General features: G+C 44.2%; 2 protein-coding genes across 5 annotated transcripts in view; one reads left to right on the top strand and one right to left on the bottom strand.

The window, feature by feature from the left end:
- The window catches only part of SYNJ1 (synaptojanin 1), a 28492-nt gene extending 17499 nt beyond the window's left edge, over window positions 1-10993 (top strand). For 3 of the 4 annotated variants that reach the window (XM_061553490.1, XM_061553491.1, XM_061553489.1), the window contains exons 20-29: window positions 401-518; window positions 1453-1656; window positions 1805-1883; window positions 2076-2250; window positions 3124-3255; window positions 3631-3741; window positions 4159-4220; window positions 4931-5000; window positions 5841-6277; window positions 6750-10993. In XM_061553490.1, the coding sequence (XP_061409474.1) occupies window positions 401-518; window positions 1453-1656; window positions 1805-1883; window positions 2076-2250; window positions 3124-3255; window positions 3631-3741; window positions 4159-4220; window positions 4931-5000; window positions 5841-6277; window positions 6750-7640 (2279 nt within the window). In that variant the 3' untranslated portion in view covers window positions 7641-10993. Of the gene's footprint in view, window positions 1-400; window positions 519-1452; window positions 1657-1804; window positions 1884-2075; window positions 2251-3123; window positions 3256-3630; window positions 3742-4158; window positions 4221-4930; window positions 5001-5840; window positions 6278-6557; window positions 6575-6749 lie in introns of all 4 variants that reach the window. The other variant, XM_061553493.1, reaches the window with a different exon arrangement.
- On the bottom strand, window positions 10800-23454 carry LOC133343734 (four and a half LIM domains protein 2-like). Its single transcript, XM_061553501.1, has 6 exons — window positions 23315-23454; window positions 18342-18496; window positions 16059-16245; window positions 15379-15548; window positions 13119-13302; window positions 10800-11623 (listed from the first exon to the last, which is right to left on the bottom strand). The coding sequence occupies exons 2-6, from the start codon at window positions 18489-18491 to the stop codon at window positions 11481-11483; spliced, it is 834 nt and encodes a 277-aa protein (XP_061409485.1). The 5' UTR covers window positions 18492-18496; window positions 23315-23454; the 3' UTR covers window positions 10800-11480.
- Window positions 23455-25212: the final 1758 nt, after the last annotated feature.

Raw genomic sequence — 25212 nt, 5'->3', positions numbered from 1 at the left:
GCAAATCTTTCGGTCGTTTTTTAACCCACTTCCCGTGATCCAATCGAGCTGACATTTTCCACACAGACTCGTTGTGCGTGACAATTAATGTTCGTGAAAATACATTTCCAAAATTTTACACTTTTTAGGACAAAAAAATTATATTTAATTACCAATTGCTAAATGGTGCAATGCAATCATCTGACCCATAGGTGGCAGCCATCTCAAGCCAGAGGACGAGAGGACTCTAGCCGCCACGCATATAAAGGATTTATAGTGAAAAACTTTGTTTTTACGGGTTATACTTGTTTATACCCGAATTTGCCTCTGTCATGTTTGATGAAATCAGAGTTGTAATGAGTGCTATTGAACTCAAAACTGAATCCATTTCTCTTTTGCAATGTAAACACCCTTGGAGCAGCTGACGAGCTCGACTTATTAAATCTACCTGCCGGAGTGGAGCCTCGACTGCCTCACTTGTGGAACCCCGGAGCACTCATCCACTACAGCCGCGCTGAGCTCAAGACATCCGATCACAGGTGCTGTGCATGCATATCATGTTATCTAAAGGTTATTTTACTTTGTAATTCACAGTATTCTTAGGTTTTTTCGGTAAAGTCACGTAGGTAAAAAATTTAAATTAATAGTAAAATAAAAATAAAAATTTACGACGTTTTGGAGGCAACACAAGCTTCCGTCTTCAGGTGGAACCGTCACAGCACGATAGCTGTATCAAGTAAATGAGAGATTCCAAGGGATACTACCCCGTATATATACTGGTTGCCTCCGAAACGTCGTGATTTTTATTTTATTTTTTATTTTACTTTTATTAATTTTAATTTTTTACCTACGTGACTTTACCGAAAAAACCTAAGAATATGAATACTTGCAGTCACGAAAGCTTAAAATCTAGAATTAATTTACAGTAGTGGGCTTAGAGTAGGCTGAGTAGTTCAGAGGTAGGAGCGCTTCGCTGCCACCACTGAAATGTTGGATTCAAATCCAGGCTTCAGAAACCTGTGATGGATGCAAGTTGTTATATGTAGCAAGTTGATGATCTCGGCCGAGTCAGCAATTAGTGCTAAACAACCATAATTACGTTTACATTTGGATAAATTCCAGCTCTGAATTTAAATGATCTGTTTGATGGGCATGCAACGAACATGACTGTCAGTGGCAGAGCAGGTGGGAAAGTGCTGTCCCTATTGTGGACCAGAGGTCACTTGAAGAGACCTCACTGATAGCCCTGTGATGTTTGCTTCCATGACCCATTCGCTATCACAAAAGGTTGCACTGCTTTGGCTCAAATAGATACTGTATCTCATGACATGATGCCTATTGCACAATCAGGATACAATTGGAGAAAATGTTTACGTTAAAACAGCATAGTGTGGGCTGTTTGCAGTTGAAGTGAATGAGTCGTAAATTTTCCCGACTTGGAGATTGACGAGTGATATGTTATTACCTTCCTAGGCCCGTGATCGCTCTGATTGACGTGGATTTACTGGAGGTGACCCCAGGCTCCATGCAGGGGGTGTTGAGGGCAGCAATCGCTGCCCATGGACCACCGGATGCAAGTGCAGTGCTGTCCCTCGACTCTGGCGAGGAGTTTGATGACGCTTGCATCGAGCAGCTTCTGAGGATCTTGGCGGGCTATGGGGATGTCACACTTGTCCGGTTTGTGCCACTCACCTTGCACAACTATTCTTGTACAATACCCCAGTTGTCTTCAGTACATGTTTGTGTCATTTGTGCACAATGCTGATCAATAACTGTGATCACCTGTATCTGCCCGTGCACGTGTGTGGTGTGCGTGCGTGCATAGATTTGCAGGTAATGACATGGTGGTTACTTTCCGAGACAGTCGATCCGCTTTAGAAATTCTCTGCATCAATGGCATACAGGTGAGAGTTTTAACTCATTTTTTCATATATATTCCAACTTGGAGAGGTATTTTGTCTACTAAATATTGTGGCAGTTCTTGTCTGAAGATAAATCATAATTGGATTCGTATAGAGTTTTGAATCACGGCTGCCTCGTGGAAGTTGACTTTGGGCATGTCTTGCTACGTGGTGTGCATTACTGTGCGAAACCAGGTTCTGCGGCACATCCTGCACGTGAGGCTGAAGAGCCCAGAGTGGAGCAGCATGCTGGAGGAGGAGCTGGTGCAGAGCGCCGGTGACATGCAGGCCACAGGCGCCATGCTCACGCACAACTCCATCCTGCTGGAGGATGACGCCTCTTTGCCCCCGGCATACTATGCAATCGAGGGTGCGTGTACGCGTGCGTGTGCAAAGGACGTAATTGCAGCACTGGCTTTACGCATTTGTGCCAAGCTAAGTCAATGTTTCCAGCAGAAATTGCAGATATCCACGCTCTCAACTGGTTTTGCTCGATGCTTGTATTAGCAATTGATCCTTCTGGCGGTACCCTTGGTTACCAAATAATACAAAATGGCCGAGGCAATTAAATATTTTATTTCTGAAACACTATTTTTTCAAGGGGGGTGTAGTTAACTCCGCAACTGGGGTACCGATCCGAAATCAGTGCTACTCCGCGATGTCGAAACTCAGCGAGGACGATTGCGCTGAAACCCTGAATGCTCGTACACACCGTAGTGGTGCATCGTGTACAGCTCGTCGAGATGAGTCGATTGCCGCATCGCCGACCATCATCAGACTAAAAATGACTGCATCACGGACATTATGCAAGAGCCGGGGTACTATGGTACCCCGGAGTACCGCCATTAGGTTCAATTATCTGCAGAATATGCTCCTCTTGAATACATTACATTTCTATTGAAATGTGGGGGTGGAGGGGGGGGAAACAAATACAACCACTTGACAATCCAGCCTCCGCATGCCACGTCAGTCATGGGGGTTGTTTAACCAAACTTCAGCATGCTGGTCAGTGCAAGTTGCTGAATGTGGATAGGAGGGTAGTACGATGACCAGTTTGCATATCAGTTGCCACTTGCTTTAGACATAACTGGAAATTGAACTCAGATCGACAGGTTCATTGCGCAGTGAATCCACTGACCACCACTAAGCCACTTGTTATGTATATGCTATTTATATATATTCTCTTGTGAGTCAAGGTGAAAAACATGAAGGTTTGCTTTCATCATTCACGTGTGGTGTTCAGATGAACAGGATGATATGGCAGACGCAGAGGAAGGTGGGACGCAGGATCAGCTGACATCAGGCATGGCCGTTGACCCAAGTGTCTCTCCCCGTCCATCTCCAAAACCCTCCCCTTGCCCGTCGCCGACTCACGGTAAGTGTCCACCACTTTGTGCTCTCTAATTGCCAAAATAATTTTCAAAAATGAACACGAACCTTTCAAATCTCCATTGCTAGAGATGTAAGTATTATGAAATGGTTTTCAAAGACACCTACGGAAGCTTGTGTTTGGCTGTTACTTGTAATCCTAAATTTCGATTTAAAGCTTTCGTGACTGCAGGGATTCATCTTCTTGGTTCTTTTGGTAAAATCACGTAGAATGGAAATAATTAAATAATAAAAATAAAACAATTAAATAATTCTCACGACGTTTCGGCCACAACGCAAGCAGCCGTCCTCAGGTGGAGAGCAGGTCTGTCAAGTAGACAGTCTAACTTAAAGGCGTGCCGCATCTATGTTATTGTACCAGGTGAGGGCCGAGATTGGCAGAGCTTTGGGAAACAGACAAGTGAATCCCTGAGCAAGCCAGCTGGCCCTCCTGCCAAACCTCCACCTCCACAGAGACCTCCACCCCCCAGCGGTGAGATACACCACGATACGCAAACGCGGTGATTCTCAATTCCAATCATATTCTCAATATTAATAAGATGTACACTCACCAATGACAGTAGTATCTTGAGACTTGACTCCAGTAATGATGACGACGATGACAATGACGATGACAATGACGACGATGACAGACCTGTGCAGTTCGATGAATGTGATGATGAATGATAATGATGATGGTGTTACTGCACAGGTATAATGAGGCCTTTAAATCAGTTCAAAAAATCCGCGATGCACAGAGGCCGCGAAACTTGAACCGCGAAGTGGCGAGGGATTACTGTAATATTTTTTACACACCCAAAAGTTGACCTTTACATTGTTATAAGAAGGAGCAAAATTGTATGGGGAACAATTGAGCCATTGTACCTGTTTGGTTGTTGGGTGTGTGTAGTCAAGAGCCAACCTGCTCCTGGCTCAACCATTCTGCAGCCCACATCTGCTCCTCGCTCCCAGGTGAGTTTACAATGTTTTATTTTGTTCCCACTTGCCTGTCATGCTGTGTTCAAGAGGAATGTAAACAAACACCCCAATGGTATACAGGGTGTTTCAAAAACATGGCCCCGATATGAAATTGATAAAATCTCTGTAACCACGAAACCGCCCATGAATGCAACTCTTACCACTTGAAAGGGCGGAGCATAGAGTTTCAAATGATTACCGCTAGATGCCTCTCCCAGCGCACAAACAGCCCCGAGCCTCAGTCATTCGCAAGATGGTGACCCCGCAACGCAAGGCGTTTTGCGTTCTGCAGTTCAGCAAGACTGAATCCGTAATTGCGGTGCAGCGTGCGTTTCAACGCCGTTTTGGCATTGATGCGCCAATGTCAAAGAGCATTCGTCGTTGGTACCGACAATTTGAGGAAACAGGCTGTTTGTGTAAGGGGAAGAGCACAGGGCGACCACGCAGCTCAGAGGAGAACGTGAGAAGAGAGGCGTTTGGGACGAATTCAACTATCGTCTCGATGTTGTCCGTACAGCTGGTGGAGGGCACGTAGAGAATTTATAAAATGGTTAGTAAAACTTGATAACTCATTAAACCGTGTGTAACTTTTTGTGTAATTGTAACATGTTGCCATCGTGAAATATACTGCTTTGAAATTGAGTCCATCTTTTTAAAGCACCCTGTATGTTCAGTAATAGCATTGTATCATTTTTGTTTACAAGGACATGCCTCGTGTTCCAAGTCGCCCACCCCCCCCACTTCCAGCAACCCCTCCACAACACAGAAGTGCAGGTAAAGTTTGTGCATGCCAGTGTCTGCTCAAACACTCAAAATAGTTAGTTTCACATATCCGGAAAATTAATAAAATGGATATAAGCGAATATTGTACAAAATAATTGACTAATACTCTTTGGTTCTTTCGGTAAAGTCACGTAGAAAGAAAATAAATTAAATCATAGAATACGACGTTTCCATTGCAACACAAGCAACCGTCATCAGGTAGAACTAAATTTGAGAGAGAGACAAAACACAGACACGGAGACACACAGACAGACACACAAGCAGAGAGAGACAACACAGAGACACACAGAGAGACATACAACATAGACACACAGAAACCCAGAGAGTTGCGTGGAAATCCACCCCGAAGCGACCAAGGGAGAGAGAGCGAATGGACCTATGAGAGCCTGGTAGATTTTCTCTGAAAAACATCTCTAAAATGTACCAGTCTTGTTGAGTCTTTCAGTAACATGCTAATTTCTGTGCTCCAGCAGCTGCTCCAGCAGACCCACCTCTCTCTCTACCCCCCCCCCCCCCTCTTTCTATTTAAGGCCTCGACACAGAGGCATTGGGTCTCTGTGTGTCTATGTTGTGTGTCTCTCTCTGTGTGTCTCTTGTGTTGTCTGTCTCTGCTTGTGTGTCTGTCTGTGTGTCTCCGTGTCTGTGTTTTGTCTCTCAAATTTAGTTCTACCTGATGACGGTTGCTTGTGCTGCAATCGAAACGTCGTCCTCTATTATTTAATTATTTTTCTTTCTACGTGACTTTACCGAAAGAACCCAAGAGTATTTCCTGAAGTCACGAAAGCTTCAGATCAAGTTTAATTTACTCTTCTTTTTGTTTATTTTTTATAGCTGTTGCCTCTTCAAGCCCGGAGATCGCAAAATCGAGAGCTCCTGTCAACCTACCCGAGCCACTGCTGCCCTCTGCTGCTGCCCCCTCTCCACAAAACTTATCACAGCCTTCTCCCTCACTACCTGAACCCATGCTGCCCCAATTAGTACATTCTAACCAAATACAGCAGCTGCTCATACCCATGCTGCCAACTCAGACGACTGCCCCTTCCCCATTGCCTGAGGCCATGCTGCCTTCCCCAGCTGCTTCGCCTCCTATGCAGGAGCCCATGGTGCCCTCTCCTTCCACACAGGCTCAGTTCTTAGACACACAGCCTCCATCCCCTTCCACACAGGGCCTCTTGCAGGCCACGGCTACCTCCTCCGCCCCTCAGGCTCCACCGAGAACCAGGTCTACGCAGTCCATTCCACATGCTGAAGCCCCTGTCCCGCTGAAGGTAAGTGTGTGAATTTGTGGAGCAGTGCGATGTTAATGTTTGACTTAAGGTGAACTGATGCTGTGTTGGTTTTTGAGAGCTTGCTTGATCACCTATGTAGACACTGAATATATTGATGCAGGTTGTGTTGTGTTTGTATTGAGTTCTCATTGTCCTGCAAAGTGGTTAACAACATCAGTCAGTTTAGTTAATATATAAAATATAATAAATAGTTTATCGTGAATTTCTCTGCACTCTCTCCTAACATATGTTTGCCTATACCTTTCTCTCACTCAACAAGCCTCCAGAGTAACACAGGTACCTTTCAGTGTTTCTATATGCAATTAAAACTATTCAGATTTTTAAGACTGAGTTACACATCCCTGGTGCCAAATCAGAGAGCATCAGTTTTGTCTCCCTTTTATGGCTAATTAGATCAGTCAATACAGATATCAAAACGACTTTTTTTTGTCTGTCTGTGTGTCTTTGACAGCGATCAAGCAGTGCCAATTTGCTAACACCCTCCCTCGTGGTGTTCAACATTGGTGAAGAGTCGGTTGATCCCAACCGTCAGGTTCCAATCCCACCTCAACGACAACGAACCCTCCATGCCAGGCCTTCTCCCATCTCTGCTGAGCAGCCGTTCAACTCGAATGTCCTCCCTCCTGTTCCAGCCAGCCGCCAAGTTGCCACAACCAATCCTTTCATAAAGCCTTCTATGTTAGGCCCACTTTCTGCCACCCCGCCAGTCACTGCTGACAACGGTTCAGTTCTAAGTAATTGCCATCCTGTACCACCAACCCGTACAGAATCTCCCTGCCAGCCACTGGACTTCCTCAGTAACCCTCCTTTTGCAAGTAAACCAATTGTGGCTAACAATTTGGCGTCCAGAATTCGTCCACCGGTTCCTGCAGAGCTACCAGTTGTCATCAATAGTCGCCCGGAAATTAGGAGTGGTGTGGCCGCAAATAACTTAAATGGTTTGAAGGAGAGTCAAATGACATGTCCTCGTTTACAGGCCCCACCTATTCCTCCACGTATTGCAGCCACTTTCAGAATGTCTCCCAACCCCTTTGTAGTACCGGAAGAAGCATGTTCAGTCACTGCGACTTTATCGTCATCGACGTCCCTACCCACACCCGCTTTCCGGACTGTCCATTCGACTCCTTTGTTAAATCCATTTGTGGCGCCAATTTCGTCGTTACCTCCTTCATCCTCGTTATCATCTATGCCGCCACTGTCATCGTCCATCTCCACAGAGGCCGTCTGGAATGTCAACCGGGAAGTTGCACCCGCCAGCATAGCTGCTAGGGACCAGTTGACCGCAACGTCTAACCCCAAGCCATCGACATTACCTAAAGGATGGGTAACTTTCGACGGCTGATGGGAATTACTGTGAAGTAGTGTTTTGTGACGTGATCTGCGTTGGTTTTGATATAAGGGGCAGAATTAACATGTATTCAGGGTGGCAGCGTTTGGCTCAGGGAATGTTCTTCAGTCCAGGTTTCTCAGATTTAAACCACATTTCACATGCCACTTCTTTGTTCTGTCCCTTTATGGCTGTTAGAGATGACATGCAAAATATAGTGTACTTGTGTCTAGAGGAATTTGCCGGTGAGCAATATTTTAATTGTTTGGGCTACTCACTCGGAAAGTGGATTCACTATGTATTTTTTATTAAAATGCCAGCAATGCAACATTGTTTTTATAGATATCGTTCTGTTATTTTGCCCCAAAAGTCATTGTTATTTGTAATCATTTTTAAGTTCTTCATACATTATCTTTTTTTATCTGGGTTTACACATATCCTAGAATTGTTTTGGTTTTCATGTTTTACACATCGCAACAACGAACAAATGAGAGCCCTGATCACAGTTTAGGTAGTTGGCATTGTAGTAAGATCCCTATTTGTTGCGAGAGCAGGTGACAATTATTTGTTTAAGCACTTTTAAAAATTGTGCTTGGGCACAGCTATGTGCAATTTGTACAATCGGAATTTTGACAAGTACATAACCTGTTTAACATTCCATGCCACTTAAATTTCAACCACTCTGCTGCTAATTTGGAATGTGTTGATATTTTGTTGATAAGTTTAGGTTAAAATAGCGGGCATGATCTAAGAGTACTATTATTGTGACCTTGTATCTTATTTTTTCATATGCGTGGAGTATTTTCTTTTTCTTTTTCAAATGTTGAGTTTTTATTACAGCAAATGGCCGTTACAAATTTAAGGTTTTCATTCCTTAAGGGTATTATACTCAGTGTTATCGACGATGGCCACATTTTATGTTGGTCACTACTGCCATTTAAACAGTAAAATTTATTATTATGGTTTATTCTGAGGCTTGGAATGGAACATGAATGACCGCGAAGATAAGCACAAATTATATAATAATTCTATATTATATAGTAAATCTATATAGCTCCACAGATCGAGACTTCCACAGAATTCAAGAAAAGGCAGCTTTCCTTTCTATAAATCAAGACGAGGGGAGCTGTCAGATTTTTTTTGTTCGAAATGATGTTCAAATTTTGCTTAATAGCGTTATGTCATGAGATTAAGACATTTCTATTTGGATACCTTTTGAAGAAAGAGATATACGTCATCCCATTTTGGAGAATGGCCTGAAGATTATATCAACTACTTATGAGATACTTTCAGTTGCCTCTTGTCCACGCGAAGGGCACAACATTTTCTCGCACTACAAATATACGTCACATGACAGTCTATTTGATCATTTTGTCAGTTTCAAAATCTAGCACGTAACGAATTAGGTGGCAACAAAGTGTAATGCGCTAGTTTCTGTGCAGTCATTTGTGAGTGGAATTAACAGGAACACGACTTATGACAACAACCCAGTTTCGTCACGTGGTTGCTTTGATTTAAATCCAGGATCCCAGCAGTTGCTGGCTCAGTGCTGTGACATGTGGCATTAATCCTCTCAGCCATCCGGCTTCGAAGGGGCTTTTGTCGCCACCTGCAATAACCATTTCACGACCCCTTCATCAGACACATTTGATCCGTAGCTAGTACAGTAGTAGTTCCATGTGTTACCTGCAAGCTTTAAGCAGTCATGGGGTGCTCACGTGATAGCTATCACTGCTGTCAGTGCTACCCGTAATCATGAGATAATCACGTGCGGCATTACTGCTGTTATGAGTGCAGCATCACTCCGATGAGGGTAGCATGGACGTGCATTACCATTAATCTTCCAAAGTGAAAGTTAATGTATTAACCACTAACCATATCGTCCAATTATGTGTCTACCAAAGAAATACATTTTGAGTTTAGTTTCCTCTGAGAGTGGATTTAGGCCTGGCATGAGATACCACTATCACAATGTTATCCTATGACTAAATAAATCAGCAATTGGAGCATGTATCGAGTTTACTACTTTCACCGTTAAATTATTTCCATGGACTCGTGCGTGTGCTTACTATGGAGCTGATATGCCAGATTGTGTTATGCTACAGCTGAGCCCACATGTCTTGAAATTTCAAACAACACGTGCTATATATCCCGTGTGTGTATTGCTGAGCACTGCTGAAGAATATTTCAACAATGATATATGTGTGTGTGTGCATATATATGGGCAGTGGTAGTGTAGCGGTTAGCACGCTGAACTATGCACTCAGCAACCCGAGATCGATTCCTGGTCACGACCCACAGTGGCCATTATCTGAACCGGTCCTGGGCCTCCCCTAGGTAGATTCAGCCTGAAATAACTACCTGGTGTAAGCACCGCTACTGGGAAGACAAAGGCGGCTAGGCGTGGTGCTGGCCACCCACCCGCTTGTCTGCTGTGCCGGCCTTCATAGTTGCTCACTAACACACTAACAGCACATACCCCAACAGTCTGTTATGGCTATACAGGGGGTCTTTGTCCTTATACACAGAATATTATACATCTGGCGCGAGATTCTTGACTTGATGCTGAAAAATGTTTTACGTTGAATTGGCATAGCTACGTGCGAAAATGGAAATGGAAACTAAGTTTTTACGGTCATTGAATACAGCCAAGCATTTTCAAAATAATGCTTTCCAATCAGGATGTGGCCCTTCTGATGTATTCTGCTTAATGCTGCTGGTTGTGATTGTTGTGCGTTTTTTTTTATTCAGCGGAGGCTACAGCCCAGCTGAGTTTTGTGCGCTGAGTGTTTCGCAAAGATAACAAATATAACTGCTCATGCTGTAATGTGTTAAAAATGTCAGTGATCAGCTTAAAAAATGGTGACATTTAATGGAAAAAAATTGTAAAACTCGAGAAAATTATTTATGGAGCGTCTTCAGCGAAATGCATTATTTGTTGTAGCTGGACTTGGTTATTCTATGGTAAACGTTGGTTCTTTACTTTTTGCATAATGATGATGTGCGTAGGAATCAAGTCATTGTTCACGTTTTATTCTAGTCATGAGCTTCAGTGCATATGTCAGATTATGTTGTGAACTAATTGCAATGTGTGTAAAACAGGTAATAAATTGCCGTATAATGTAAGTATTTGTGAAGTAAGGCCTTTTTGTTTTTTCCAGTTTCAGACTTTATTGAAAGTGTGGCACACAGACATGCAGTAAAAATGTATATTTATACGATATACATTTTTGAAATATCTTTCATGTCATTCCAAATCAATATGCAAAATTCTTGCATGTTAGGCAAATCCCATAACTAGCTGCTTCATATCTGCTTACAATGAAAATAATATACCGGCTGTAAAACACTCATTTTAGCCAATACAATGTCAAATAATGGACTGATGCATCATTAATGTAGTAGAGTCATTGGGATCATTCTTTTTCAGAAACCAACACATTATATTTGCCTCATTGCTGTAACTTTATTTATTTTGCTTTTGTAAATTTGGTGACCCAGACCACTTTTGCAAATGACTCATCCTGGTCTGAGTTGTCACCTGATTAAACAAAATAAACTTCAAATCTGGCTTCGGTTTCATCAAATTCAAAGTAGTTTCGTTGGTAAAAGCTCACTGAGAATATCAACATCGGTACACATCTTGAAAACATGCAAATAAATTCAACGCGAAATTGTGATTGCATAGCTACACGTTCATATTTTTACGTAAAATTAAACCTTACAACATTTGAAATAGCATTCCCCCGAACACATGGCACATGCCGCGTTCCACATGTGCTGCGGTGAGTGATGGCCAACGATGCTTGTATTATGCTGTGCAGGTGTCTGTTGCGAGTGGCTGCTCGTCTCCCATCACTTGGCGCAATCACCGCAGAAGATGTCGTCTCCGCGCGCCACGAAGCCCTTGCCGGCCATGTTGAGGCCGCAGCGCTTGCACTTGAAGCACTCGGTGTGCCACTCGAGGGAGTCGTGCGTCAAAAATTTTGCTCCCGCAGCTGTGGAAGGCAGAAGGGAAGGAGATGCATTGGTTTTGGGATCACAATCGCAGCAAAAAAATGCCAAATTTCATCTCTAGCCCCGCCCGCTGACCCTTGGGCTACACCCATCTCAAACTTTTATAACTCCCTGCCTTAGCAGTTCTTCCGCTATGTTTTTCACCTGATGACGATTGCTTGTGTTGCGATCGAAACGTCGTGATATTATTTTTATTATTCTATCTATGTGACTTTCGGTCAATGGATATCAAGCCTTTTTTTCTGATATCCAGTACTGTAGGGCTTACACTTTCATCAGGTTTTCCATATATGAAGTATATATTTATAATAACATCTTACTCCGGAATTAGACAATAATTTCGACCTTTATTACTGGTTGTGGTGGACTGGCAGCAGCTTCATGCATGTTCTGTCCTCCAATCCGTTTAAATCATGACGACTGACGGACCCCAATTCTGCCTGCTGTGCTACTGTGTGTCCTTTATGTTTTATTCTTAGAAACTTCCCCATTGATCTGGCCCCGTGTGCCACATCGGGCCCTTTGCAGTGAGCACCACAACTGTCTGTTTGGAACATAACGGTGGCCGTGAGATTGATTAGTGGCGGCACGAGACCAGCAGGAAGTGGTGGAGCGTAAAGGAGAGGCCCAACGTTGTATGCTTCCTCCGCTCTAAAAAGCATCGATTTCTGACATCAGCCAAATGTGCGAATCTCGCACTGAATGCGTGAGACTTGAGAGCGGTCCGGATCAATGGTGACCCAAATGGTCACGCGTACATGTCAGAATGAGAATCTTTATTTAGACTGGAGGAATCCGATGAGCTATGAAGCTCTTTATCCCACAGATGTCTAATATGGGGTGGGTCAGCAAGTCACAATAGCGAACAATACAACAACAAAAACGATCGGAGTACAACATGGAGAAAATGTTAAGCGAGTCACTAAATATGAATAAAATAACGGAAGAAAATACTCTTTGGTTCTTTCGGTAAAGTCACGTCGGTAGAAAATAATAGATCCACGACGTTTCGATCGCAACACAAGCGACCGTGATCAGGCGAGTTTCAGCAGTTTCCCTGCTGTGATTGTCTCATACTCTTAGGTTTTTCGGTAAAGTCACGTAGGTAACAGCTAGCTGTGACGGTCCCACCTGATGACGGAGACTTGTGTTGCCTCCGAAACGTCGTGATTTATTATTTTATTTCTATTATTATTTCTATTATTTTTATTTTTTACCTACGCGACTTTACCGAAAAACCTAAGAGTATGAATCATTGCAGTCACGAAAGCTTCAAATCTATAAGTGATTGTCTCACCTGATGACGGACGCTTGTGTTGCGATCGAAACGTCGTGGGTCTATTATTTTTTCTACCTACGTGACTTCACCAAAAGAACCAAAGAGTACGGATTCCTGCGGTCACGAAAACTTCAAATCCATACGGAACGAAACATTTTAAAGCCACACGAATTTCCCACGCGCGCGCGGGGTCTTACCGATGGGCTGCCTGCAGTTGGTGCACTTCTTGGAGTACTTCTTCTCGAAGCAGGGCTCGCAGTAGAGCAGCTCTCCACGCGTGCACATGTTCAACCCGGCCAGTGGCGTGTTGCAGCCGATGCACACGAGGCAGTCACGGTGGTAGGTGTGCTCCTTGTAGACCACTCCCTTCTCCGTCACCGGCTGCAGGGGAAAAGGGTCATGGATGTCAATGAGCGAGGAGTCTTAAGTAACATACACGGTACTACTACTATACATTGGTGCGAGACCGATACGTTGAGTGTATTGGGAAGTCCACAAGCGGGTGGGTCGATTGAGAACTCGTTTATTTGGGACTGCTTCTGTGTGTTTGGTTTGTCGTTCTTTACCCAGCACCTCCGCTCAGCACGGCTGGCTACGTACGGTGCAAAAGAAGTTCAACATACATACGTGTCCCATTTCCGTCAGAGAATACAGTGATTACCCCCCCCCACACACACACCTCTCCACACACACAACTGCCCCCCATGCGGCCACTATGCATGTTGAAACGTCGCAATGCAGGACTCTCATGAAAAGTCTGGAGATCTTTTTAGGCTTTCCCGGATAAATAAAATAACATTTTGTATACATACGTACGTGTGCCAGTCATCGCAGGTATGTCAAACCTTAACACCCACGGCTGTCCCATGGCCTATCAGCAAGCCTTCCCCAGTCTACGTGGCTTCAAAGTGCACCTAGCCTGGCACAAGCGCCACGGCGATGTGTATGAACTTCTTTTGCACCGTACGTAGCCAACCGTGCTAATCGGAGGTGCGATTGCCACGCAGAAATCCCTTCCACAATGCGGCTGTTTTGGCTCTTTACCTCAATGGGCCTCATCTGAAATAAGCGAACTGACTGACACTCGCCGACGACGTATAACGCACAGCCCATTACTCAAACTAAGGGACCGTCCATAAATGACGTCACGCGATTTTGGACGATTTTTGACCCCCCCCCCCCTTCGTCACACGTCACAAAAAGTCAGACCCCCCTCAAATATGACGTCACAAAGCTCTGCCCCCCCTCCCAAAATTAAACATGCTTCAAATCGCTTTAAACTATTGTCATTGTCGTGCGTATTTAATGTGGCGCTGCACTCTGATGTTGTAGGAGAAAACATTTATTAAAAAGTCTATTAATTGTTGATATTTATTTAAAGTTGCGCATTTTGATGTGACGTCACATTTCTCACCCCCCCCCCCCTCGTTACACATCGTCACAAATGTCTGACCCCTCCCCCCCCCAGGTTCGTGACGTCATTTATGGACGGTCCCTACGAGCACTGTTTGCCTTGTGTATCATATGGCAGTTGCGTTGTGAATAGGGAATCGTCTCCCAGCAGTGTGACAACGTGACCTTGCGGCTTGCCTCATTCTCAAAAGTTTAAATAGCTTCTCTTACAAACAACAGTGACCATCTTCCACTCTATTCTTATAATGCAGTACTACACTACTTTATTTGGCGATGCTGACTCGGCAGTGGCGCACAAGCAGAATTTTAAAAACGAAACACTTTCGTCGATAACACTGTGGTTTTAAAAGTAAAAAATATATTGCCCCAAACGGAGCCTATTTATGTCGTTTTTCATTTAATGGCGTCGTGTTATTAACGAATGTGTTAAGCCATCAATGAGAACCCTTTGTGTTCCTACCTTGCATCCAATTTACGGACCAGTCAGCCCTCAATATATTGGCGGGCCACCATGCAGAAGAAGTTACTGTCTATGGTGTTTTGTGGTGAAGAAGAAATCACAGCAATCGTAGCATCTGCACCAGTTTGGCAGGCGCTCTTTGAACCTATCGGCCATCCGACTTGGCGTCAAGGTTGGCACAGTCGGGTTTTCTACAATCGGGTTTAATTGTCTTTTTATATTAAACCCGATCATCTGAGATTGGGAGACATCCGGTTTAATTGGTTTTAATTGCAGAACCGCACCTCTCAACGATGGGCGTCATCCATTCCAAGCGAAGGAACTCACTGGCGCCCGCGATTATGGAGAAGCTCGTGTTCATCACGACCAACTTGCCCGCCGCATTCTACGACTACCCCGTGCCCGACTGGCCCCCCCGAGTACGATAGCAGCACCGACGAGGAAGCAGCCTAAGCCTTGGATCAGAGTTTCGTAGTCATTAAACCAGGTTTTAATTCCCCGAAATCGGGTTTAATCGTATTAAAGAAAAAACCCGATGCCTGCCGCTGTAAAAATCGGGTTTTCTCCACCCATGCTTGGCGCACCTTGTGGCAGGTGAAGCACCGAGTGGCGGTCTTCTTCTCGTTGCAGGACACGCAGTAGATCTCGTCGCCGTGCGGCACAAAGCTCTTGGTGCCGATGGTTTCCATGCAGCGTGCGCACGCGAAGCAGCGCTCGTGCCACGTGCGGCCTTTGTAAGCCACCTTGGCGACACCTGTGCCAATGTTAGGATGGGGGGGGGGGGCAGCGAGATGGAGAGGAATTAGGAACAAAGGATGGAGGTGAGACATAAATGTCGTGATGTGAGAGACGTAGAACGAAGACAGAAAAGGTGGGACACGTCCATTTGTTTGTGTGCTTAAGTGTGAATTGGATTTTCATGTTTATTAGCAACACAAATAACTCTCACTACGGTTATTTTGTTGTGCCTTTTTTCACCTGATGAAGGAAGCTTGTGTTGCCTCCGAAACGTCGTGATTTATTATTTTATTTCTATTATTATTTATCATAATTTAGGTTTATTATTTATTTATTTTCCCCTACGTGCCTTTACCGAAAAAACCTAAGAGTATGAATCCTTGCAGTCACGAAAGCTTCAAATCTAGAACGGAAATCAAGTTGATAATTGATGCGTCCCCATTAAAAAAAATACATATATATGTAACGAACCTGCCGCGGTGTAATGTATGCACGGGGGTGGGGGGGTGGCGTGTAAGGCGTTCACCTTCGCGGATACCGCGCTTGCAGCTCACGCACGAGTCCCCCATGCCTCCTGTAGGCGATATCGCGCAACTCTTGCAGACGATCTCCTTGCCCTCGAGGAGGTACTCGGTGGCGGCTCCGATGGGCGTCGCGCACTCACTGCACTTGAAGCAGCCTTCGTGCCAGTGGAGGTTGTCGAGGCTCAGCTTCTGCACATCGTCGACCCATCGCACGGCCGATCGAGCGTCGTGAGTTGGGGGCCGCAAGAGACTCGACGAGCGAGATGGTTTTTTAAATCCTTTATATTAAGTTCGCTTGCTTGCTTGCTTGCGCGCTTACGACCGTGCAAATCTTTCGGTCGTTTTTTTAACCCACTTCCCGTGATCCAATCGAGCTGACATTTTGCACACAGACTCGTTGTGCGTGACAATTTATTTTCGTGAAAAAATGTTTCCTACATTTTCCACTTTTTAGGAATTTTTATTTTTCATATTTAATTTAAAATACCAATGTGATAAAAATGAAACTCTTACTCAAGAAAAACAGAAATGAATAATAAAATAAAACCGATGCCACGCATATAAAGGATTTATAGTGAAAAACTTTGTTTTTACGGGTTAATTTTTTATGCCGCGGTGGTCGAAAGCAATTCAAGACGATTCACATCCTTCTGCCCTGTGAGTGTCTTGCTAGGTTTCATATTCGTTTGATATAAAAGTGCTTTACTTAATGGGCCACAAAGATGCTGCATTGATAAGTTTAAGCAAGCATCTGCATGTTTTTTTTTTACGTACTACATACATATGAAATGTGTGTTACAGAACGTAACTTTCAGAAATTCACAGTTATGTGAATGCGATCAAACGGTACGCACCTCTGCCACTCTTTGCTTCTTGTTGTCTAGGGTCGCACATTTATTGTGCGTAGGGATGAATGTACGGTACACCAAACATCACATCGCTCACATATACAGGACACCCCTACAGGGCAAATAATAATAATACTATCAAATGTAAAACACATAGTTGTCCTCTCACCTCTGGTCCTTATATAAGACCTCGCTTGTGTTCTTTTTAGACAAATAACTAACGTCTTCACCCCGTACCCGTAATTTGCATACATCTAAATGCCCCTTCATTGTGGCATTGATGCCACTTCATCTTATAGCTGCTATAAAAACTATCAGCGATTTGCAATATTCAGTTCAATGTATGTGGGCAGACTGTGGAGACTGGCTGGATCTGGTGGCCGAGTCAGTTACGGATGGAATTTGTCAGCGGGACCTCTACAACTTCCACAAGTGCTGCAGCTCTACTGTTACAGACATGGGCAGCTGGGAGAAAAATAATGGGATGTGTGTGAAGGGACTTGGTGGACGGGAGTGGGACATCTGCGGCTTTGTGAGCAATTAAAGAAATGAATATATCACCTATTTCTAGTTGCTACGTCAGCTTCATATAAATAGCTTGCTTCATATACATACAAGGGCATTAAATGTCCACGGTGTGCGTTTGGGCCGGTGTGCATTGTGTACACAGGGATCAGGACCTATACCCCCCGCGTTATAAACACGCTTGCGATGATGGAATGCACTCATGCATGTGGGTCATGTCTCGGGTGACTGAGAAGGCATGAGTGGGTTGAATGCAGGTCCTTGGGTTTTGCAAAGGTTACTGACCAGCATGCAGCATGTGTTCACCATGTGGAACGTGCATTACGGACAGGGTAATATTTATGCATTCGTGTACTGATGTGTGTGTATGTGTGTGTATCTCGGTGCTCGCTAACAGCACTTGCCCCAACAGTCTGTTAAGGCTATACGATATATCTTTGTCTTTTGTGCATCTCGGTCTTGGGTGGGAAGCGGTGGTACAACGGTTAGCGTGCTGCGGTACGAACCTGGCGGCCAGAGTTCGATTGCAGCTTACTGGCAACACCAGTGACGAATGTGTGAACCGATACTGGGCCTCCCCTAGGTCGACTCAGCCTCAAATGAGTACCTCGTGTGAAGTGTAAACATCGCCACTGGGGAGTCAAAGGCGGCCGGGCGTGGTGGTTCTGGCCACCCGTGCCGGCCTTCATTGGTACTCGCTAACAGCACTTGCCCCAACAGTCTGTTACGGCTATAATACGGAGGTTCGCTTGTTGGGTGCGAATCCCTATGCCTGGATTAACTCTGGTGCCTGGCCTGAAGTGTGTACGTCCATGTGCGCGCGTGTGTGTGTGCGTCTTGGTGCTGTGCTTGCATTGCTGAGGTTGTTTGTGCGCGCGCGCGTGTGTGTGTGTGTGCGTGTGCTTGCGTTACCCGGGTGCCTGCACCGATGGTTTTGCCACAGCCCACGCACAGGAATGAGAAGAGCTTTGTAAAGCACTCGGTGCAGTACGGCTTGCACTCCCTAAGCACGTACTCCTTACCGGCGAGCGGTGTCACGCAGTGCTCACAGCGCTCCGACATTTGCGCTGGACACGCGCGCCCGCACACACACAACCAACGCGCACACCGTGAGACGAAAATCTGCAAAGCCACCATGAATTTTGGCGTCCGTGATCCGGCTGTCATTCACTTTCACAAATGTATGCCAACGTTGGCATGCGTAGCATTCTACTGTGTTTTAAGCACCACAGTCACCCTGTTCCAAACCGCCGTGGTTCACTTAATTTTACTGGCGACAGACAGCCTTGGCGGTTTAATAATTATTAGGGGCATTTCAATAGAAAGAAAGAAAACAACTTCATTGCAATTGAATGCTCTTGAGAGAGGTAAAGTTCGACCTAATTTCACGTGAAAGTGATGAGGGTCGGACAGGACGCGTTATATTTGGCGATTTTGTAGACTTTGTCCACGTGGCTCCTCCTGCACACGCGGACACACGTACCCGTGGGGGTGGAAACAGTGTGTGGTAATGAAGCATGCATGGCATGGCAGGAGTTACAACTTACAAGTGCAATGACTTATAAGTTGAGCTGTGTTAACGAATTAAGGCCAGTCAGTGGCTTGTACAAGAAAACAAATCAGTGGCCATATTTTTTTATAAGAGTTGCTGAGCACAGGGCCAAAGGTTCAGCAACAAACAGCACCATTGAAGGTGTGATAGGTAAGAGTTAATGCGTTTATCGACTTCAGTGAGTTTATAAGCCACTACTTTATTGAGTCTCACCCCTCTCGCCACTTGAACATTTTAGAAGTGTCGTCTCGACTTCAGTTGAAATTTTAGAAGCACAACGCTGACATTCAGCCCTCCGTGCCAGTCCCTTGAACATATCTGGTACGTGATGATTTTTGGCGTTATCTGGAGTAGGGTTTCTGAGGTACATGATCTCATTGGATTTAAATTGAACTGCATTAAAAGATTATGCGCACTCTGCCGCAGCCAGCAAAGGTCACGCTGAACGTTGTCTCGCATTTGGTTACGGCCAGACTGACTGACATTCGTTACACAGCCTCGAACCGTGGCATCAATAACAGTGCGATGGTAAACACACGCGAACCGTGAAACGTACAGATGCACAATATTCTCGGTGGTTCAAATACAAAACACATGCGTGGAAACACACATGTGTTTTTTTATACAAACAAACACACCAATTCGTTCACTCTCCACCAACAACTTACTGGCAACATGGACTCGGATCGATCTTAAGTTATTTGTTTAGACGGCCGATTATAGCGTCGGCAAAAAGTATAAATGCAACAAAGTCCACGAGCCCGAATTAGCATGCACACTGATTGTATGAACGTTGAGGATGGAATGGTTAGCTTTGCTTGTTATGGAATGAGCTGTGATCAGATTTACATATTGAGGTCTCATGTTTGGTCGCTTAGGAAGTGCAGTCCAGCGGAGTCATAGCAGCAGACTGTTTTGTTGGAGGCGTTTGGTCTTTTGGGTTCGGCTGTAAAGAGGGTGGCTCGAGTAGAATGTGGCACGGGAGGGTGGGGGGATGTGGGGAGTGGGGGACGTGACGCTTGTTTCTAAATTTGCCCTCATCCTGATAATTTGCAAACACACTTGGCTCGCCTCTCAATGGGAGCCTATTTCAACTCTCATGGGGTGTGCAAATGTGCCTGGCCACATGGTGATATATAGGAGTGTATGACTTTTAAATGTAATGTAAATGTATATGGTTGTGTGATCACGTTATTGCACGGTGAGTTTTTTTTCTCTACCAGAGTGTATCTATGCCTTTGAAATATATTCAGAGTTTGTTTGTATAGCTACATATTTTGTTGGTACGTAAATATAGTGATTGCATGTGGGAAAGACAAACAAGATCGGGTGCAGTATTCTCGTATAATCACCAGTAATGGATTTTCAGTTTACATTCATGTACCTAACTTAACCGAATGGTTTTATTTGTGACAAAGATAAAAACATACTTTCCACCAGTACCAGCATCCGTGCGATTCTGTGAGAATAGCATCTTAGAAAAAAACCGATGTCATTTGTCGGATGGCTGTTCTGTTTTATTTTCCATAATGAAGCGATCATGACAAATTGTGACATTTGATCCATTGCCACAGCGTTGGGATGTTTTGAATGCTCTCGTTGCCCTTCACGAGGCCCTCTCTCCCTGGCACACGCTCATGGATCCTGTTTGCTTTTTTAGAAGAGTGGAATTAGAAACTGGATTCTGTCATCTCACCTTCCAACCACACCCTGACGCCTCATCACTCCAACTATCTCCACATGATTCGCGGGGCCATTGGAATCCCCTCATCTGAGACTCGATACAATACTACTCAAGGTCTGTGCCCACATGGTTCTAGGCGCGTTTATGGTGACAATTCATTGTCATCATATGTGAATAGCACATTTCACGGATAATGACATTGGCCTACGAATATCGTACGCGCAATGTCTGCAGATTCTTCTAAAGCTTCAAGAAGTTATATATCTCTATCTTTCTCATCTCTCTCATCTCATAACTTTCTATCTCATAACTTTATCTCATCCGTTTATCTCATCACTTTCTCCCAAAACATTTTCTATCATAACTTTATCTCCTTACTTTATTTCTCTTTCTCACTCTCGATGCAGTCATGTAGAGTTCCAGATACGATTCGCGGATAGCCAAAATCGCGGATAGCAAGTTCGTGAATAACGAGGAAATTCTGTATCTGCAGTGATGACTGTGGCCTTTCGAGATCAGCGATGAGGTGCAGTGTCTTTTTTTATAATGGACACTGTTTAATTGACGAGTGACTTGTGCATAGCCACATCAAAGTTGACTGCAATGTATTCGGTGGTTTCTGGAAAAAAAAGCCATGAATATATTTCTACGTGAACACCACCTCGTCCGGATTATAATGTTTTTCAAGATCGAGGACATCTTATCTGATTGCGACAAGGTGGATCTTCTTGTGTTGCTGGAACCTCAGCTGTTGGCACCAGTCCCACGATGTTGTGGTGATAATTGGTTCTTTACCCTTCTATCTGGCAACAAAACTGACACCTTTTTGCAAGGAGTCATGTTTGCATAGACCGCAATACCTGCAGTCATAAATACGACTGCAGGTATTGCGGTCTATGCAAACATGACTCCTTGCAAAAAGGTGTCAGTTTTGTTGCCAGATAGAAGGGTAAAGAACCAATTATCATATTTTTTACTGGCAAATGAGGTCCCCATAGTGATGTTGTGGTGGTTAGAAACCCGACTGTTCTCTCCATCGCTCCACATAGCGTGGTACCACTTCTGGGACCTGATGCAGTAACTTTATGCTCATGTATTTTCTCATTCAACAATAAAGGATTATTTAAAGTGACCATATCTCCATGACGTAAAATCCCAAAGAACTACGAAAAGCATCCTTTAGACCTCTGGGATCTATGACGGGCTTTTTGTCACGTCTTGTGAGAGTTTGATCTCTGATTGGTTAGTCCACCACAACATCCTAGGCAATGGCTTTATCATACATGTAAATTTAATACACGAATAATACATCTAAGAAACGTAAAACTCGTCCTCTATTATACATATACAACATCAATTGTGTGTATATGTGTACATAAATTGCACATACATACTTTCACTATACAGTATTCAATATGTACATGTGCAGCCGTGTTATCAGTCCACTGCTGAATGAGGGTCTTGGGGGTTATATGACCATATGTGACCACTCTAGTCAGTATGGGTTGAAGGCAAGGAACATAGACGGAGGAGCATAGAAGTACAGTACAACAGTGGATTTTGCTGCACTGCCGTCTGCTGCCCACAACGAAGCCCCGAGAGCGCCCTGTCTGAACCTGGTGGTCACCCATCCAAGCATTCCTCAGTGATTTGATCGTGGACAGTATTTAATATAAGCCATATTAAATACATCTTCCATTGATAAACATGTAATGAAACAGTAAACATACCGAATATTAAAAAAGCACAGTGCATGTGTTGCATATTTCGATGACAGTTAAAACATGGTATATTTTACGTCAAAAAATTACAGTAAAAATAAATATGACAATAGTACAACACGTACATTTCTGTATCATATGGCTAATATTGTATGCAGACATTCCACAAATGCTTAAAGCACTGCGTAACAATTGTTCAGGACAATATCTTCAACACTGTTTTAAAAACTCAAGATCATAGAACTGGATAAATAGCATATATACAAAAATTATGTTTAAGGTAAAACATTTTGACAACCTTATATGCACATGTGTCAAAATATAGTTTTCCTTTCTGCAAATGTATAAGATGTGTTTCAACACTGTGATATCAATATTAGTGACAAAGGATTTTGTTAAATATTTCAGCCTGGTAGTATATTCACTATCCAACAAATTATCTCCCATTTAAATTCATAACATTTAAAAATATATTACTATCAAAAAGTGACGAGTATATATTCACGTCACTTGTAAAACATAACAACTTTAAATTTCGATTTAAAGCTTTCGTGACTGCAGGGATTCATCTTCTTGGTTCTTTCGGTAAAGTCACGTAGAAGGGAAATAATAAAATAATAAAAATACAACATAATAAAATTATTCTCACGACGTTTCGGCCACAACGCAAGCAGCTGTCTTTCCGACAGACCTGTTCTTCACCTGAGGACGGTTGCTTGCGTTGTGGCCGAAACGTCGTGAGAATTATTTTATTATGTTTTATGTTTATTATTTTATTATTTCCCTTCTACGTGACTTTACCGAAAGAACCAAGAAGACATAACAACTTTATCAAACAAATATATTTTTAACCCCCCGGTAGATGCCGCGTGCATTGTTGTAAGAGGGTTTCTGTCAACAAGACTTTATCGGAGTCGCAATGATCTACCTGTTGGTTTGGAAGCTCGTCGACGAGGTGGTGGTGGCTGCTTGCTGCTGCTGCTCCTGCTCCTGCAGCTGCTGGTGTGAGTCTCGCACTCCCGCCTCGCTTTAAAACCCAATCCGTGACCCGTCGCAACCTCCCCTCCGATTGGACCAGAGGCGGGCAGGGCAGCTGTGAGGGCTGTTCACAGAGCCTGACTCACCGCCCATTCGCATCCGTGCAGATAGGGCATACTGGTCACAATCACCGAGGCTAAAATAAGCCGAACGCACACCCACCGCGTTAAATGTTTGTTTGGTGTTGCCTCCCGAATGGATTTGTTTTTATTGTGAGGAATGTTCACAATTACCGTGGAGTTTGAGCTTCTGTAGGGAATTGGAACGATGCTGCTCGTGCGAACGAATTTACCCGTGCAATTAAATGATCAGATTTGATAACAAAAAGTATACTTGCAACTATGAAACTATGGTTGTGGATTGTGATTGTACATTGTTGTACAACAGAGTTTTGATTATATTATTATTATGATTGTTTCCTGGTCATTACTTGTGAGCGTTATGTAATGTTTCGTATGCAAATGTTACGCATTATTATTATTATCATTGACAAGATGTTTTACTTATCATAATTTTATTCACCTCTGATTCGCACAACTCTAGAACTGCAGCTGACTTGCGATAAATATAAGGCTGCCCAAAGTGAATAATTTTCAGCTATAATACGTCGTTTCTTAAAACCCATCGTGAATACCCAAGTGAATACATTTCAAAATCAAACACCAGTGAAAGCCCTCCCCTCCGTATTTCAAATTGACACTATCCAGTAACCGAAAGTATTTTTCTGCTGTGACTTTATGAGAGCCATGTTTGGAGTGGTGTGGCGTTCGGTTTTATAACAGGCGGCTGATCCGTCCAAGAATACCTTCCATCTGACTTGTCACTACAAAATAAGAGGCGCTATTCCAGGACCAAAATAAACACCACCAAAAATACCACAACCTATCATGCAGTGCATGAAAGGACGAAACTGTGTAAAAAAACACACACACACGCGCACAAATGCTCCACATGCACAACAAAACTCCACCGCATACTGGAACACTCCACGTGTGCTGCTACGCGTGTAACACTTGCAGTGACAGCAACAACATGCAAGTGTGGGCATCTTCATACATTTACCACACCCACGTTCCCTTCACCATGCTTCCTTTCTACCTCCAACACCCCTCTGCACACATTGCAGCTGTCCCTCTCTAGGGGTTCTGGTGTGCAACGTGTCCCACATTCTGATCGCAGGGAACGCACCGTGTATTTTTAACTTGGATTCGGTGCACAACATTAATCGTATCTAATGACAAATTTGGGGGGGGGGGGTCCACACAGGGCCGCCCATTAGGGGGCATGCGGGGCTCGGTACAAATCACAGTTTGTGTCACCCCCCCCCCTCCACCGGACACCTTCAAACTAAACCGGAATTATTGCATCTGACACCGTCCCAGTTCGCCGTACCCTTGGGAGGGATCTGACGCCACGTCAAGCCAGGCCAACCATGGTGGAGAGTGTGGGGGGGGTATGGTATCAGTGGCCGTGGTGGTTTGCGCACTGCACCATGAACCGCATGGAGACCTGAATTTGATTCCTAGTTACGGCTAACATCAGTGGCGAGCGATATCTGAACCTGTCCTGGGACCCCCCCCCCCCGCCGCCCTCTTCACTGATCAGTATGAAGTATGGTCAACCTCATCACCGACACAGCGCTGAGAGGCCGTCATCCAGCAGTGGATCGATACAATCTGGACCTCATAATACATGTATATCACTACCTTCATATTAACCTCTTATAAAGAGAGCAACCCAGCACTTCCGTTTAACACGTAGACTTTCACGACCGATGTCATCCATTAT

Source organism: Lethenteron reissneri, chromosome 18 (genome assembly GCF_015708825.2).
Source record: "Lethenteron reissneri isolate LAM-NWPU_2019-01 chromosome 18, ASM1570882v1, whole genome shotgun sequence".
Lineage (NCBI taxonomy): Eukaryota > Metazoa > Chordata > Hyperoartia > Petromyzontiformes > Petromyzontidae > Lethenteron > Lethenteron reissneri.
The sequence above is the reverse complement of the archived record's forward strand: the minus strand, read 5'-3'. Positions and strand labels throughout refer to the sequence as shown.

Coding starts and splice junctions, on each gene's coding strand:
- LOC133343734 (XM_061553501.1), bottom strand. CDS start 18,491: ATGTCGGAGCGCTGTGAGCACTGCGTGACACCGCTCGCCGGTAAGGAG. Junction 16,246..18,341: donor CCATCGGTGCAGGCACCCGG/GTAACGCAAGCA, acceptor GACGATGTGCAG/AAGCTGAGCCTCGACAACCT. Junction 15,549..16,058: donor CAAGCGCGGTATCCGCGAAG/GTGAACGCCTTA, acceptor ACATTGGCACAG/GTGTCGCCAAGGTGGCTTAC.